Source organism: Macaca fascicularis, chromosome 2 (assembly GCF_037993035.2).
Source record: "Macaca fascicularis isolate 582-1 chromosome 2, T2T-MFA8v1.1".
In the NCBI taxonomy this organism is placed as follows: domain Eukaryota; kingdom Metazoa; phylum Chordata; class Mammalia; order Primates; family Cercopithecidae; genus Macaca; species Macaca fascicularis.
In genome coordinates, this window is record NC_088376.1 from 173729185 (window position 1) to 173747103 (window position 17919).

Consider the following 17919-nt stretch of genomic DNA (forward strand, 5'->3'; position numbering starts at 1 on the left):
TGGGGTCTGTGCTCTTAAACACAGTCCATACTTCCTCTCCAGTCTCAAGGCTGCTCAGTAGCCTCCTAACTCACCTCTGTGCTGTCTCTGATCATCCCCACTTCTTTCTCATTGAAGTTGAAAGGGCTTTACAAAATGCTCATCAGAGTCAGCCCATCCTTACCCACACCTTGAATATTTCAGTAGCTTCCCCGTGGTCCTCAACCTAAAGATCAGAAGGCCTACCTATCCCACTCAGCTCACACTTAACCCCTCCCTCTCTGAGCTCCAGCCCCACTGCTCTTCTTTCAGTCCCTGACCATGCTGAGCTGTCTCAGGAGTGGGGTGCCTTCTTCCCAGAGCTCATCCTTCCCTTCCCCTATTCATTAGTTCAGTTCCCCACCTCCTCTAGATCTGATACTTTTCTGACTTCAAAACCCCTGTTGCAGGGCAGGGCAAGGGGCTCATGCCTATAATACAAGAACTTTGGGAGGCCAAGGAGGGAGGCTCACTTAAACCTAGGTATTTGAGACCAGCCTGGGCAACAGTGAGACCTCATCTCTATAAACAAAACAAAATAAAAACCTCTATTGTAGGCTGTCATACACAGGGAATTATCCTGCTTTGCAAGGGTCATAATTGAACAGTTTGCATTTGTTTTGATTATACATATAAATAAAATATATTTTGAAAGCATGTGGGCCGGGCGTGGTGGCTCATGCCTGTAATCCCAGCACTTTGGGAGGCTGAGGCAGACGGAACATCTGAGGCCAGGAGTTCAAGTGCTTGGTTAACATGGGGAAACCCCATCTCCACTAAAAATACAAAAATTAGATGGGTGTGGTGGCATGAGCCAGTGGTCCCAGCTACTCTGGAGGCTGAGGCATGAGAATCGCTTAAATACAGGAGGTGGAGGCTGCACTCCAGCCTGGGTGACAAAGTGAGACTTCCTCTCGGGAAAAAAAAAAAAAAAAAGCACTTAATACATTTTTATTCAATAAGTGAATGGGAGATTCGGTTGTTCAATTATGAATACTTTTTGAAATCAAAATAGAAGTGTAGGCACTGGAATTATAACATTTAAAATAGCAGTAAAGTTTTTCTTTTGAGGCCGGGCGCGGTGGCTCAAGCCTGTAATCCCAGCACTTTGGGAGGCCGAGACGGGCGGATCACGAGGTCAGGAGATCGAGACCAGCCTGGCTAACACGGTGAAACCCCGTCTCTACTAAAAAAAATACAAAAAACTAGCCGGGCGAGGTGGCGGGCGCCTGTAGTCCCAGCTACTCCGGAGGCTGAGGCAGGAGAATGGCGCAAACCCAGGAGGCGGAGCTTGCAGTGAGCTGAGATCCGGCCACTGCACTCCAGCCCGGGCTACAGAGCAAGACTCCGTCTCAAAAAAAAAAAAATAAAGTTTTTCTTTTGACTACCAAATATTTGTAGGAAATTTTACACACAAAATTAGTTATTTCTCAGAAAACACAATAAACTTGCAGTTATTCCTACTTTACATTTGAGAAACCAATGCACAAATAGGTTGTACTCTGCTCCAAACTGCCTATAAATTACAACTCCAACAAACCTGACAAAAAGATATTTGACTTTTTTTTTTTTTTGCTTTTTCATGAGGAGAGGGGACAGGGTCTGGCTCTATTGCCCAGGCTAGGGTGCAGTGGCATGATCACAGCTCACTGCAGTCTCAAATTCCTGGGTTCAAGTGATCCTCCTACCTTAGCCTCCTGATGGAACTACAGGCACGTGCCACCACACCCAGCTAATTTCTTTTTCTATTTTTTGTAGAGACAGGATTTCACTAAATTGCCCAGGCTGGTCTTAAACTCCCGGGTTCTGGCAATCCTTCTACCTCAGCCCCCCTAAATGCTGAGATTACAGGCAGGAGCCGACCATATTTGGCTTTTTGCTTATTTCCAGAACTCAGTAATATTATTTCCAGTTATTTCCAAACATTTTAAATTAAATTGTACTAATTTATTTTATGTATAGGATGTCGGCTAACCCATGTTTTAAATGGTTGGTGCAATTCTTTTAGAATTGTGTTCCCAGAAATAGTAGTGGACCCAATAATTTATAAATGATTAATCCCAATATACACTCCATCTGTTCATACCAAATTAGTTTGTACCTTGCCCAGAATTAGATGTTTCAGTGCCTCAGTTTATATTTAATTCAGAACTCCAATTATTCTGTTTGTTTGTTTGTTTTGAGATGGAGTGTCGCTCTGTCACCCAAGCTGCAGTGTGGGGGCACCATCTCGACTCATTGCAACCTCTGCCTCTCCGGCTCAAGCAATTCTCCTGCCTCAGCCTCCTCAATAGCTGGGATTACAGGCACGCACCACCATGCCCGGCTAATTTTTGTATTTTTAGTAGAGAAGGGGTTCTGCATTGTTGGCCAGGCTGGTCTCAAACTCCTGAACTCAAGTGACTTGCCCACCTCAGCTGCCCAAAGTGCTGGGATTACAGGCGTGAGCCACCACGCCCAGCCCAGTACTCCAATTATTCTGAATGTTACATTCAATTACACTGAGAAAAGAAAGATGATTCAATTATACACTCTATACACAAACCTTAACTAGTAAGTCATACTGGTGGTTATCAAAGGCTGTAGTAAAGAATTGTTAAATCAAAGCCCTAATATCTCCCAGATGACCTCAACTCACCTGGTTTCCTCTTTGCCACCTTGGGGGTTGCCCAGTCCACAACCTGCACTTCCTTCTCCATTCCTAGGCTCCGTTTACTTACTTTCTCTGTCCGTGGATTTCTAGCCTGTGAGCAGATTACTAACACCATTTGGATTAAAGATAGTCTCTTATTTATCATTTTAGGACAAGCGAAAAAAATACAACAAAGTAAACCAAAGAACGAAGGAGACTTTGGACCCTGACAAGGGAGGGTTTCAGTCGCACAGCCACTGCTTCCTTCACTTCACATCTCTTGACAACCTGACAGGGAACATTGATCTGAGGAAGGATTTTTCAAATTATTTTAAGGAGAAAAACTTGAACTTCTTTGGGAGTCAGTAGGTTAGGGGTTCACTTACTGTGCTATTGGAAAAGTTACCAATAAAATTTTATACCAAACTTTAGTCATATATAAAATGGGGAACAATAATGACTGAGTTTTAAACCCTCAATTTGAGATATAAAAAAATACTTGGGCTGGGAGTGGTGGCTCACGCCTGTAATCCCAACACTTTGGGAGGACAAGGCTGGAGAATCACTTGAGGGCAGGAGTTCGAGACCAGCCTGGTCAAAATAGCGAGATTCCCCACCCACACCCAACTTGCCCTCTACAAAATAAATAAATAACAAATATTCTATAGACTTTAAGAGCTACTATTATTAGTTCGTTGGCAGATGAAATGATGCTGGGTATTAGTACAGAGAAACCTGGAATTTTAGTTGAGTGAGTAACTTAGGAAATGGAATGTATTTGGTACGAGAAAATAGCTTTCTTCAAGCCGCCAGTCTGGTCCCTGAAGTCTACTGTTTACACAAGTCCCATTATTAAATCCCTTCACACATCCTGCTCAAGTCTCTGGCCACATTTTTTTTTTCTCTCTCTGTAGAATCGTTCTGAAGGAGTCCTGAATCTCCCAAAGTCTCCGGAACCATACTTTGGATAATTACATTTAAAGTGCACAGAAAAGGGCCAGGAATGGTATTAGTAATTCCACCCAGACAAAGGTCACCCCATGAATAAGAAAGAATGCAATTTTAGCATTTACAAATTGTGGGGGAGGGAACAGACGGGGAGAAGAAAATAAGAGGTGAGGAGGGGAGAAAAAGGGTCTTCGGGCGGCAGGAAGTGGGAGGAGACTTTGCAAACAGCAATCTTAGGGCTGGGGCCATTTTGGAAGCATTTGCGAGGCTCCGCTTCTACAAGTATGGAGAAGGCAAAAGGCAAGGAGGTCAGTACAGTTTTAGTGGATTTGTTTTCTGTCTTCGTCTTCGTGTTTCTGTCTTCCCTGGGCACTCTTGATTTTTCTATTGAGGAGAAAAGAATGCGCCTTCGAATTTTCTCCTCTTGACTTTTTTTTTTTTTTAAGAGTAAAGCCCAAGAACATGATTGCAGCCTGGTATATTGGAGTGAGGAGACAAGAAATGAGGTTTTCTAGGGTTAGTTGAGGGGGAAAGAAAGAGGCCGGGCGCGGTGGCTCACGCCTGTAATCCCAGCACTTTGGGCGGCCGAGGCGGACGGATCACCTGAGGTCGGGAGTTCGAGACCAGCCTGACCACCATGGAGAAACCCCGTCTCTACTAAAAATACAAAATTAGCTGGGTGTGGTGGCGCACACCTGTAATCCCAGCTACTCGGGAGGCTGAAGCAGGAGAATCGCTTGAACCCGGGAGGCGGAGGTTGTGGTGAGCCGAGAAGGCGCCATTGCACCCCCAGCTTGGGCAACAAGAGCGAAACTCCATCTCAAAAGAAAAAGTTAAAAAATCAGGCTTTCAGGTTAGTTTTGGAACAGGGTCTCTCACTTTGTCTCCCGGGCTGGAGTGCAGTGGCACCATCACTGCTCACTGCAACCTCGACCTCCCAGGCTGAAGCGATCCTCCCACCTCGGCCTTCCAAAGTGCTGCTGGGACCACAGGCGCGCGCCGCTGCTGCCCGCCGGTTTTTCTGTTTTGAAGAGGTGCTTTGTCCTGTCAGAAAGAATTAACTGAATATCGGGGCTAGAGGGAAATGGTAACAGGAGAAAAGGGTGGTAGGAAGAAGTAATTGAGATTATTATTTTTTTTAATGAATCGAGTTTCACTCTGTCGCCCAGGCTGGAGTGCAGTAGCCGATCTCGGCTCACTGCAGCCTCTGCCTCCCGGTTCAAGCGATTCTCCTGACTCAGCCTGGGACTGCAGGCGCGCACCACCACGCCCAGGTAGTTTTGGTATTTTTGGTAGTGATTGAGTTTCGATATGTTGACCAGGCTGGTCTCGAACTCCTGACCTCCATTAGCCCACCTCGGCCTCCCCAAAGTGCTGGGATTACAGGTTTGAGCCACGGAGCCCAGCCTTGATATTTAAATTTTAATTTATATCTAACGTACTCTTAATCTGTGTGTCTTTATGTTACCTCTGATCCTCAGCTTCTGTGTCTGAGAAGTAAATTGTTGCCAGATTGCTATGAGAATTAAATGAATGAAAATAAGGAAGGCCAAGACCAGGCACAGTGGCACATGCCTGTAATCCCAGCACTTTGGGAGGCCGAGGTGGGCGGATCACTTGAGGCCAGGAGTTTGAGACCAGCCTGGCCAGCATGGTGAAACCACGAAAACCAGCTGGGCGTCATGGCGAGCGCCAGTAATTCCAGCTAGTCGGGAGGCTGAGGCAGAGAACTGCTTGAACCCGGGAGGTGGAGGTTGCAGTGAGCTGAGATTGTGCCACTGCGCTCCAGCCTGGACGACAGAGCGAGACTCCTCTCAAATAAAAAGAATATAGGGAGCCCTTGGGCGCTGTGGCTCACGCCTTTAATCCCAACACCTCATCTCTACGAAACATTAGCCAGGCGTGGTGGTACCTGTAGTCCCAGCTACTCAGGAGACTGAGGCAAAGGATCACTTGAGGAGGTAGAGATTGGAGTGAGTTACCGTCCTGCCACTGCATTCCAGCCTGGGTGAAAGAGCAAGCCCTTTTCTTTAATAAATGATTTATTTTTTTTGAGACGGAGTCTCGCTCTGTCGCCCAGGCTGGAGTGCAGTGGCTGGATCTCAGCTCACTGAAAGCTCCGCCTCCCGGGTTCACGCCATTCTCCTGCCTCAGCCTCTCGAGTAGCTGGGACTACAGGCGTCCGCCACCTCGCCCGGCTAGTTTTTTTGTATTTTTTTTAGTAGAGACGGGGTTTCACCGTGTTAGCCAGGATGGTCTCGATCTCCTGACCTCGTGATCCGCCCGTCTCGGCCTCCCAAAGTGCTGGGATTACAAGCTTGAGCCACCGCGCCCGGCTAATAAATAAATATTTTTTAAAAAAGAATGAAAATAAGGAACATATCAAAGCGAATGCCTGGTATGAGACAGGGGATCAATATATATTACTGTCTCTGGATTAAACAACTTTTCTTCACTCCCACTTTGCTTCCTTTGATTCAATTAACCAATATTTATGAGTGCCTATGATGAAAAGGAAAGAAATGCTATCCTCATGGAGCTTATAGTCAAGAGGAGTGTCAATCATTAATCAAATCACACAAACAAATTTAATTGCAATTAACAAGTAGTAGAAATGAGACAGTATGTAGTAGATTTGTCTGAAAGGACTAGAAGGGGTTCCCAGGTTAAATAACACTTAAAAGAGGAAGATTTTTAAGGTATAAGATTTTAAAGTGTAAATAGAAGTAGGGTGGAGGTTGGGGCTGAGGAATGTGTAACAACTTTGGAAAGGAAAGGAATTACGCGGCTGGAGCTTGGGTAGGGAGAGCAGTGTGAAATAGAAGGTAAGAGTCTGGTAGGTAATGTTAAAGACAATTATTTTTATGCTGAGAGCAATAAACCACTGAAAGGATGTGTCACTCTGCCAACAGTGTTAGAAAATAATTTATTTGGAAGGGGTCAAGAATGAAGGATTGGGGGAAAAAAATTCTTCAGGTGAGAGATGATGGAATACAGTAGGTGAGTTAAGGGCCTTTCTTTTTTTTTTTTTTTTTTTTTTTTTTTTTTGAGACAGTCTCATTCTGTCACCCAGGTTGGAGTGCAGCGATGCAGCCTCTACCTACCTCCCTGGCTCAAGTGATTCTCCTACCTCAGTCTCTTGAGTAGCTCGGGCTACAGGCATGTACCACCATGCTCAGCTAATCTTGTTTCCTTTTTGTAGAGGCAAGGTTTCACTTGTTGTTGCTCAGGCTGGTATCCAACTACTGGACTCAAGCGATCCTCTTGCCTTGTCCTCCTAAAGCACTTGGATTACAGGCGTGAGCCACAACGCCTGGCCTGCATGACAGTGTGTATTAAGATGATACCCAGAGGAGAATCCACACTGCCAGTGGAGTCCAGTGACTGCCTTGGTGCCTTAGAAGTGAGTTATCTTGAGGCAGGTAGTGTATGTGTGGTTTGGACACTGGAGGAATGACTGACCAGCTCCTCTGTTCCCAGTAGACCTCCACAGAGAAGTCGAGGGAAGAGGATCAGCAAACTTCTAATCAACCAAACATGATTGCTTTGCCAGGAACATCAGCAAAGGGAACCAAAGAAAAAAAGTCTGTCAAAGGCAATAAAGGTAAGAGGTCTTCAAATCCTCAAATCCCACTTTCTCAGGTCTTAGAAGCCAGAGGAATTTTTCTGAAGAAGAAAAGCCAGGGAAGAAATTTCCGTCATATATTTTGCAAATCCTACAGTTCATGGGAGTCTAGCTTAAACTGCACCTTCCTGAAGCATCTTTTGGTCACCATTGCCCTAACCGATCCCTTCCTATCTTCAGACTTCCACAGCATATTTGGTTCTGTTGATCATTTTTTCCTTCACTTGCTACTTGGAGTTAAGAATTTCAATGTGCAATGATTTGGGAACAGACAGCTGTAAATTTGAAGACCCATTCTTGAAACCGGACTACCTATTCTAAAAATAAGTTTGAACAATATCTACCTTTATTCGGGTGTGGGAATGGAGTGTTAAAATTTACATAGAATAATTAAGTGAAGTACTTACACTATGCCTAAGAAGTAATGGCCGGGCGCGGTGGCTCAAGCCTGTAATCCCAGCACTTTGGGAGGCCGAGACGGGCGGATCACGAGGTCAGGAGATCGAGACCATCCTGGCTAACACAGTGAAACCCCGTCTCTACTAAAAAATACAAAAAAAAAAAAACTAGCCGGGCGAGGTGGCGGGCAACTGTAGTCCCAGCTACTCGGGAGGCTGAGGCAGGAGAATGGCGTAAACCCGGGAGGCGGAGCTTGCAGTGGGCCGAGATCCGGCCACTGCGCTCCAGCCTGGGCGACAGAGCAAGACTCTGTCTCAAAAAAAAAAAAAAAAAAAGAAGTAATATGTACACAGTAAACCCTACTAACTCTAAGTGTCATTACAGGCTGTGTCTTTTTTTTTGAGACACCAAGACAGGGTGTTGGTCTGTCATCCAGGCTAGAGTGTGGTGGCACCATCTCAGTTCCCTGCAACCTCTGCCTCCCTGGTTCAAGCGATTGTCCTGTCTTAGCCTCCCAAGTTAGCTAGGATTGCAGGCGTGTGCCACCATGCCTGGCTGATTTTTGTATTTTTAGTAGAGACGGGATTTTACCATATTGGCCAGGCTGGTTGTGAACTCTTGGCCTCAAGTGACCCATCTGCCTTGGCCTCCTAAAGTGCTGGGATTACAGGTGTAAGCCACCAGACCCAGCCTTAGACATTTTTTTGGCATGATCCTGGCCCACTAAAACCTCTGCCTCCCGGATTCAAACAGTTATCCAGCCTCAGCCTCCCAAGTAACTGAGATTACAGGCATGTGCCATCATGCCCAGCGAATTTTTTTTTTTTTTTTTAGTAGAGACAGCATTTCACCATGTTGGCCATGCTGGTCTCAAACTCCTGACCTCAGGTTATCCCCCCACCTCGGCCTCCCAAAGTGCTGGGATTACAGTGTGAGCCACTGTGCCTAGCCAAATATCTTTACTGAATGAAGACAAGGTATGTGAGGTGCAGAAGCAGGATGAACAGAAACACAGCTCAGCTAAGGAAGCATACCTGCTATGAAACCAGAGTGCTGCCCTGACTAGGGTGGGCTGGCAGAATTAGGAATATTAGTGGTTGCCTGTGTAGTATTGTCAGGTGTTGAGTTTGCTCTGTGTGTAGAGGACACCACTGAGTATGATCTCAAGTCTAAGACAGCGGTAATTCCCCTCGGGTGGAAGTGCCATCTCTGGTGCCACCACCTGGGTTCTGTGGATTAAGGGGTTCACAAAGGTATGATCTCAAGTCTAAGACAGTGATAATTCCCCTGGGATGGAAGTGGCATCTCCGGTGCCACCACCTGGGTTCTGTGGACTAAAGGGTTCACAAAGGAGCACGTGTACCTGAGTAGTGGGGAGATTGAGGAATAAAACTGGGATTTAGAAGTGGTAAGTCCTAGGTTTGAGAGGGATTGAACTATTAATAACTAAAACTGATTTTAGGCCGGGCGCGGTGGCTTAGGCCTGTAATCCTAGCACTTTGGGAGGCCTAGGTGGGCAGATCACAAGTTCAGGAGTTCGAGACCAGCTTGGCCAACATGGTGAAACTTCACCTCCACTAAAAATAGAAAAAAAATTAGCCGGGCGTGGTGGTGGGCATCTGTAATCCCAGCTTCTCAGGAGGCTGAGGCAGGAGAATCGCTTGAACCCAGGAGGCGGAGGTTACAGGGAGCCAAGATTGCGCCACTGCGCTCCAGCCGGGCGACAAAGCAAGACTCTCAAAAAAAAAAAAAAAAAACAGTGATTTTACTTTTGAAATTCTGAAAAGGTACACAAAGTTAATTACTACTAATTTGATTCCATTCTCCTTCAGTGCTCTGTCCTAAGAAGAAGGCAGAGTGCAGTGACAACCCCAGACCTCAGAGGAAGATACCAATCCCTCCATTACCCTCTAAACTGCCACCTGTTAATCTGATTCACCGGGACATTCTGCGGGCCTGGTGCCAACAATTGAAGCTGAGCTCCAAAGGCCAGGTGAGGGCCTAGGCTGGGGATGGTACTGCTGGGAGGAAGGGTAGGAACCTTACTTGCCTTACTAACTCAGTTTTCTGTTGTCTTAGAAATTGGATGCATATAAGCGCCTGTGTGCCTTTGCCTACCCAAATCAAAAGGTAACTTTTTAAAGGATGTACGTTTCAGTGCTTATCCTAATTACCTATTGTAGCCTCAAAAGTGAGTAAAGGAGCTGTCTTAGCCTCCGCTTGTCCCTCCACCCCTAGTTCTAAGAAAGAACAGTATTTTCCATGCCTGCTTTCCTTTTTTTTTTTTTTGAGATGGAGTCTCACACTGTCACCCAGACTGGAGTGCTGTGGCACCATCTCAGCTCACTGCAACCTCCACCTCCCGAATTCAAGCAATTCTCCTGCCTCAGCCTCCTAAGTAGCTGAGATTACAAGCACCCGCCACCACGCCCAGCTAATTTTTTGTATTTTTAGTAGAGGTGGGGTTTCACTATTTTGGTCAGGCTGGTCTTGAACTCCTGACCTCGTGGTCTGCCCACCTCGGCCTCCCAAGGTGCTGGGATTACAGGTGTGAGCCACCGTGCCTGGCCTTCCATCCCTACTTCTCACCAAGTCTGCAAAGAATAATAAAAATGAGGCAGCCCAGCCTGGCCAACATGGTGAAATCCTGTCTCTACTAAAAATACAAAAATTAGCCAGGTGTGGTGGTGCATGTGTGTAATCCCAGCTATTCAGGAGGCTGAGGCAGTAGAATTGCTTGAAACCAGGAGGCAGAGGTTGCCGTGAGCTGAGATGCACCATTGCACTCCAGCCTGGGCACAAGAGTGAAACGCTGTCTCAAAAATAAAAAGAGGCAGCACTTAAATTTTTTTAATTGACAAAAATTGTATATTTTTATCATGTACAGCACATGGCTTTGAAATACGTATACATTGTGGAATGGCTAACTCAAGCTAATTAATACATACATCACTTTACATACTATATTATTATTATTATTATTATTATAATTATTGAGACAGAATTTCGCTCCATGCATCCGCTGCCTCCCGGATTCAGATGATTCTCCCGCCTTAGCCTCCCGAGTAGCTGAGATTACAGGTATGCGCCACCACACCTGGCTAATTTGGATTTTTAATAGAGACGGCATTTCTCCATGTTGGTCGGGCTGGTCTCAAACTCCCGACCTCAGGTGATCTGCCCACCTCAGCCTCCCAAAGTGCTGGGATTACAGGCGTGAGCCCCACCGTGCCCAGGTTTTCTTTCTTTCTTTTTTTTTTTTTTAAGACAAAGTTTCGCTCTTGTTGCTCAGGCTGGAGTGCAGTGCGCAATCTCAGCTCACTGCAACCTCCACCTCCTGGGTTCAAGTGATTCTCCTGCCTCAGCCTCCAGAGTAGCTGGGATTACAGCACCTGCCACCACGCCTGGCTGATGTTTGTATTTTTAGTAGAGACAGGGTTTCACCATGTTGGCCAGGCTGGTCTAGAACTCCTGACCTCGTGATCCGCTCACCTCGGTCTCCCAAAGTGCTGGGATTACAGGCGTGAGCCACTGTGCCCGGCCAGCAATTTTCTTTCTTTCTTTTTTTTTTAAAGACAGAGTCTCCCTCTGTCACCTAGGCTGGAGTGCAGGCTCACTGCAACTTCCGCCTCCCTGGTTCAAGTGATACCCCAGTCTCAGCCCCCTGAGTAGCTGGGATTGCAGGCATGAACCACCACGCCTGGATAATTTTTGTATTTTTAGTAGAGATGCGGTTTCACCACGTTGGCCAGGGCTGTTCTTGAACTCCTGACCTCAAGTGTTTCACCAACCTTGGCCTCCCAAAGTGCTGGGATTACAGACCTGAGCCATGTGCAGCCAACTGTGCAATTTTCAAGAAGACAGTACATTGTAATTAACCAAGTTGTACAGTGGATCTCTTGAACCTAGACCTCCTGTCTAAGTGAAACTTTGCATTTGATCAAGAACTTCTTAACTCTGAGGCCATTTATTTTTGTTAGAATTTTAATCTTTATTTTTATCTTTATTATCTAACCCTTTCTGTAGGATTTTCCTAGCACAGCAAAAGAGGCCAAAATCCGGAAATCATTGAAAAAAAAATTAAAGGTGGAAAAAGGGGAAACGTCCCTGCAAAGTTCTGAGACACATCCTCCTGAAGTGGCCCTTCCCCCTGCGGAGGGGCCGCCTGCCCTGGAAGATTCCACTGCTCTCCTTGAGGGAGTTAATACAGTTGTGGTGACAACTTCTGCCCCAGAGGCTTTGCTGGCCTCCTGGGCGAGAATTTCGGCCAGGGCGAGGACGCCAGAGGCAGTGGAATCTCCACAAGAGGCCTGTGGTAAGCCCAACACGAAGAGCTTATTCTGGTCCAGTGGGGAAATAAGCTTAGTAGAGATTAATGCCTGATATATTTTTAGGGTATATCAAAATGCCTTTGAGGGCCGGCGATTCCTGGACCCTGCCCACAGAGTTTCTAATTCAGGTCTAGGACAGGACCTGAGCATTTGCATTTCTTTCTTTTTTTTTTTGAGACAGAGTTTCGTTCTTGTTGCCCAGGCTAGAGTGCAGTGGTGCGATCTTGGCTCACCACAACCTCAACCTCCCGGGTTCCAGCAATTCGCCTGCTTCAGCCTTCCTGAGTAGCTGGGATTACAGGCAGGCGCAACCATGCCCGGCTAATTTTGTATTTTTAATAGAGACGGGTTTTCTCCATGTTGGTCAGGCTGGTCTCAAACTCCTGACCTCAGATGATCCGCCTGCCTCGGCCTCCCAGAATGCTGGGATTACAGGTGTGAGCCACTGCACCCAGCGAGAGTTTGCATTTCTCAGTTTTCCGGGCAGCAGTAAGGATGCTGGTCTGGGGACCACAGTTTGAGAACCACTGCTTTAAATGATTGATGGCATCAGAAGAGGATAGCAGTTTGGTTTTCTTTCTTTCCCCTTTAAGCAATTTTATTTTATTTTATTTTTTTTTTTTTGAGACAGAGTCTCGCTTAGTCGCCCAGGCTGGAGTGCAGTGGCGCGATCTCGGCTCACTGCAAGCTCCGCCTCCCGGGTTCACGCCATTCTCCTGCCTCAGCCTCCCGAGTAGTTGGGACTACAGGCGCCCGCCGCCTCGCCCGGCTAATTTTTTGCATTTTTAGTAGAGACGGGGTTTCACAGTGTTAGCCAGGATGGTCTCGATCTCCTGACCTTGTGATCCGCCCGCCTCGGCCTCCCAAAGTGCTGGGATTACAGGCGTGAGCCACCGCACCCGGCCTAAGCAATTTAAAAGTAAGATCTAAAATTAATTGCCTGCAGCTGAGCCCCAGAATGGCATTAATAAGTTATTTAAAATATTTCCCAGTGTTTTCATTGTAAAATGGGCGACACCTAGCTTATATGTTGTAAGAATTACAGAAAATACAACAAAAGAAGACAATAAACTGTTTAGCACAATCCAATGTGTGTTCAGAGCTGGGGCCCCTGAGCTTGTTTCATGAAGCCCTTTCCAGACACTCTGGGTTAGTCTTTCTACCATCTGCCCACCTACAACTATACTACTTCCAACTAGATTTATTTATTTGTTTGTTTGTTTGTTTATTTGAGACGGAGTCTTGCTCTGTCGCCCAGGCTGTAGTACAGTGGTGTGATCATGGCTCACTGCGAGCTCCGCCTCCCAGGTTCACGCCATTCTCCTGCCTCATTCTCCCAAGTAGCTGGGACTACAGGCGCCCGCCGCCACGCCCGGCTAATTTGTATTTTTAGTAGAGACGGGGTTTCACAGTGTTAGCCAGGATGGTCTCGATATCCTGACCTCATGATCCGCCCGCCTTGGCCTCCCAAAGTGCTGGGATTACAGGCATGAGCCACCGTGCCCCGCCTAGATTTTTAAGTTTTAACAGGAACTGTCTTGTATGCTTTTCTAAAGGAGAACAGAATAGAGAAGAGGTTAAGTTAGGATTTCAGGGTTCACATCTTGGAGTTGGTCAATCAAGGGTGATGGGCCATAATGCAGCCTTACTTCGGTATGTCATCCTGGTGTGTGGGTGCCTGTCTCTCTCCTTCGCCAGGTGTCAGGTGGTGTGTGGTCCATGGGAAAAGTCTCCCTGCAGACACAGATGGTTGGGTTCACCTGCAGTTTCATGCTGGTCAAGCCTGGGTTCCAGAAAAGCAAGAAGGGAGAGTGAGTGCACTCTTCTTGCTTCCTGCCTCCAATTTTCCACCCCCGCATCTTGAAGACAATATGTTGTGCCCCAAATGTGTTCACAGGTAATTACCTGATGCTTTTCTACAAACTAAAAGTGGGTGCTGGATTTTCAATTGCAGAAAGTCAAGATACACATTAATCTTATATAGCCATGTATTTCAAGCTCAAATTGTCAGTAAAGAGTTTCAAGAAAATCATTACTCAGTTAAGTTTATCCCCAGGAAACAGAAAGCATTTCTGTGTCAGGGTTTAACGCTTCTACCTGGAGACACAGAATTCTGGGAGCAACAAACATTGTATAATTACTATATTCAAAGTGTATGCCCTACACAGAAATAATGACTAGTAGAAAAGCTCTTCCTTTAAGTAGCCTACAGTCTAAACAGGGATGGTGCACATACAAACACCTGGAATAACGTCAATATCAAAGAAGAGATTCCTTAAGTTAAGGGAAGAATTGACTAGATCGGTAATTTCTCAGCCAGGGAAACATAGCAAGACCATCTCCCACAGGAGGAAGTGTGTGAATGTGTGATTGGCTTTTCCTTTGGGATATCCTGCTTTTTGCTGTATTTTGATAATCTCTCTATGCCAAGCAAGTTGAATAGAAGTGAGGAGGTCACTTTGGGTAGTCCTTTAATGACATACTTGGGTTTTTGGGAAAGTGATGCAAAGAGCCCCTCCAAGGTCTCTTGTCCATGGTTCGCACAAGTCGGGGAACATATTTCAGAGGCATGCTAACTTGGCTAATGATCTTCATTCTCGAATGACAGCGTCATAGGCTTGTTACCTATGATCCTAAAGTTGTAAGGGCAATTTCAACAGCATTCCAGCAACGGGTTTCTTGGCTATTTTTGATATTTCTTGATTCTTAACTTTTTGAAAACAAACATTTTATTTGCTTTATAGGAACAAGGTCTTAATAAAAAGCCTCCAATGGGAATAGAATATCAGGAAAAAGGCCACATCTATGGTAATTAATGGCAGAAAGTCTGGAGAGTCGGATTCCGCGGGGCTGCTGACAGGTGAACTCTGGTCCTCTGCACACCTGTTTATGGACCATGCAGACTGGTGGGGTGGCAGATGTTAGCCTAAGAGCCCTAGCAGTGCCTGTTGCTTTGTGAGTGGAGATAGAGACTCTCAGATTTAAAAACGGAAAAACATTTCGCAAATTACCATAAATTGTAGCTAATATATAGAAAAACTCATTCGTACTACTTTTCTAAAATAGACATGACTTCAGCAGCAGCTCTGTTTTGTTTTGTCTTTTGAGACAGTGTCTCACTCTGTTGCCCAGGCTGGAGTGCACTTGTTCAATCTCAGTTCAGTGCAATCTCTGCCTCCTGAGTTCAAGTGATTCTCCTGCCTCAGCCTCCTGAGTAGCTGGGATTACAGGCACCAGCCACCACACCCAGCTTTTTTTTTTTTTTTTTTTTAAGTAGAGATGGGGTTTCCCTATGTTGGCCAGGTTAGTCTCGAACTCCTGGACTCAAGTAATCACCCGCCTCGGCCTTCCAAAATACTGGGATTATGGGCATGAGCCACTGTGCCTGATCTTCAACAGGTCTTTTAAGTGAGAAGTTCTTCAGCTGAGCATTGTGAAGGAGTTGAGTAAAACTCAACTGGCTCTTGTGCTCAATTTTCTTTTCCTCTGAACACTGACTACTTTAGGAGCTGCTTCATTCCAATTGCAATTTCATAAAACATAAAGTATTTTAAGGCAAATAAAGGCTGTTAATTCTCTCCCTTCCTCAAACACATGATTTTTAATATTCGAAACAATATTTTTCAAAGTTCTCTTAACCTGAGATTTCTGTGGTTTGACTCCAGGATCAAAACACAAGGACTTTGTATTATTTCACTTATAATTGTTTTGTATATTTCTGGTGTTAAAAATGTTTAAGGTTGCTTTCCACTCATAAATACATAATATGTTGAACTTAAAATGTGTTTATTAACCGATTCTCCATAAATAAAAATAAGATGTGTATATAAAATAATTCATCTGTTGTATTTAGGGAACCGTATTCGTTGCATGCAAATTTTATTGTTAGTGTTCTTAAAAGTAGGAGTAGGCCGGGCATGGTGGCTCAAGCCTGTAATCCCAGCACTTTGGGAGGCCGAGACGGGCGGATCACGAGGTTGGGAGATCGAGACCATCCTGGCTAACACGGTGAAACCCCGTCTCTACTAAAAAAATACAAAAAACTAGCCGGGCGAGGTGGCGGGCGCCTGTAGTCCCAGCTACTCGGGAGGCTGAGGCAGTAGAATGGCGTGAGCCCGGGAGGCGGAGCTTGCAGTGAGCTGAGATCCGGCCACTGCACTCCAGCCTGGGCGACAGAGCGAGACTCCATCTCAAAAAAAAAAAAAAAAAGTAGGAGTAAACCAAAATGTGTGATTTTTCTTTTGTATGACTCATTTGTTTGTTCTTTATTAGTTGGCGGTATGGGTGGGATCATTTGTTTTTAAAACTACTTAGGTATGATTGACATACAAAAACTGTACATATTTAATGTATCCTATTGAGTGTAATTAATTTTTAATTTTTTTGTGTACTTCCTAAATTTATAGTCCTGTGAGTCTGGGAACAGATCTGTTTTTCACTTGTCCTGATTTAATGACAGTTTCCAACATTGTTTTGTTATTACAAGTACGGAATTTCTATTATTTTTATTTTATTTTATTTTGCACCTTTAATGAAGATACTAAAAATAATGCACTGGAAGGAGTGGCAGAGTTGGAAAATTTGTAACCATCATAATTCAGATGTAATAGGTTTGGGAAAGAATCCTCAAAAATGTTAAAGCAAAGGAGGAAAGTTTGTTGAGAAGCAAGATGTTCTTCTCTCCTGGACCCCATTGGTTGTTGGTGGTCAGAATTGTTCAGTGTAATAAATAATAAGACATTTTTTTCTTATACTATGTGTATTGTTCGTTTTAATTTTGTTTCCTTTTTAAACTTCTATCCTGCTTTCTTTGGATGGGTCAAGTTTCTATTCCATTTCCTTCCTTTCTATTAATTTGGAAATTTCCTTTGCTTTATTATTCTGCTGGTAGATACCTCCCTGGTTCTAACATATTTCAATAAACTTAAATTTCTCTCTATACAAAATAAATTAATAATTGGAGTCTACCAGTAAGACAGTTTATTTACTCATCCTTCTTGCCCCGGCAAGATAAAATTTTAAAGTTACATAACTCACCACATCACCCTAATTTTCACAGGCCTCCCCCAAAGTTCCTATCACCACATTCAGTCCCCCACTCCCTGTCTGCCGGCTATACTCCCAGAATACTAAGAGGAAGACAGTTGGAGCTATAAACTCCCTGTGTCTCAGATGAGTTCCCTGGCAGAGGCATGACATCTTGCTGTTTTGTGGGGGAGCTGAGAGAAGAGGTTTGTATTCCCAATATCCCATCTGGATGTTAAGGTAATGTTTGTACAAATAGGTCTGTGCCCACGTTGTAACTGGTGTGGGAAACCTGGAGCCAGCCTTCCAAATTTCTCTTGGCACCAAAGGGACATGGCAGCTTCCAAGGGTAAATGTTGGTCAGGGCCTCTGACCACATTGCTGATGGAAATAAAATTTCTGTATTTTGGCATGATGGAGTTTATGGACACAAAAATTGGAGTTTAGCTACAGCCACCTAAACCAAGGATTCCAACTTAGCACCACCAAGAATGTTACAAACTAAAATGTCTTTTCTGATAAACGATGGGAAGTACACAATATCATTGCCAAAAAGATAATGTAAATCTAATCATGAGGGAACAATTAGTCCAGATTACACCTGTTGTCTCAGGCTAATTGAGTCTACCTTGCTTTGAATGACACTTAGACATAGCCATTTGTGAAGGGCCACAGAGGCCAGGGGCAGTGGCTCATACCTGTAATCCCAACACTTGGGAGACTGAGGCTGGCAGATGACTTGAGCCCAGGAGTTCGAGACCAGCCTGGGCAACACGTTGAAACCCTTTCACCAAAATACAAAAATTAGCCAGCTGTGGCGGCCTGTGGCTAGTAGTCCCAGCTACTGGGGTGGCCAAAATGGCAGGATTGCTTGAGCTGGAGGTCGAGGCTGTAGTGAGCCGTGATTGCACCACTGCCCTTCCAGCCTGGGCAACAGAGCA

General features: G+C 45.2%; 1 protein-coding gene across 3 annotated transcripts; it reads left to right on the forward strand.

The window, feature by feature from the left end:
• Nucleotides 1-3750: 3750 nt before the first annotated feature.
• Nucleotides 3751-16704, forward strand: DPPA4 (developmental pluripotency associated 4). Of its 3 annotated transcripts, none has more exons than XM_065539218.1 (7): nt 3752-3906; nt 7082-7202; nt 9455-9615; nt 9702-9752; nt 11649-11937; nt 13652-13850; nt 14698-16704. In XM_065539218.1, the coding sequence occupies exons 1-7, from the start codon at nt 3883-3885 to the stop codon at nt 14732-14734; spliced, it is 882 nt and encodes a 293-aa protein (XP_065395290.1). In that variant the 5' UTR covers nt 3752-3882; the 3' UTR covers nt 14735-16704. The 3 variants fall into 3 exon arrangements, with proteins under 3 accessions (XP_073889882.1, XP_065395290.1, XP_065395291.1); XM_065539219.1 differs by having other exon boundaries at nt 3766-3906; nt 7079-7202; XM_074033781.1 differs by lacking the exon at nt 13652-13850 and having other exon boundaries at nt 3751-3906.
• Nucleotides 16705-17919: the final 1215 nt, after the last annotated feature.

Bases quoted from the DNA above. Each gene is read 5' to 3' on its own strand.
- DPPA4 (XM_065539218.1), top strand. From the start codon at position 3,883: ATGGAGAAGGCAAAAGGCAAGGAG. The intron at 7,203-9,454 runs GTAAGAGGTCTT...ATTCTCCTTCAG, and splicing joins GTCTGTCAAAGGCAATAAAG to TGCTCTGTCCTAAGAAGAAG. The intron at 9,616-9,701 runs GTGAGGGCCTAG...CTGTTGTCTTAG, and splicing joins AGCTGAGCTCCAAAGGCCAG to AAATTGGATGCATATAAGCG.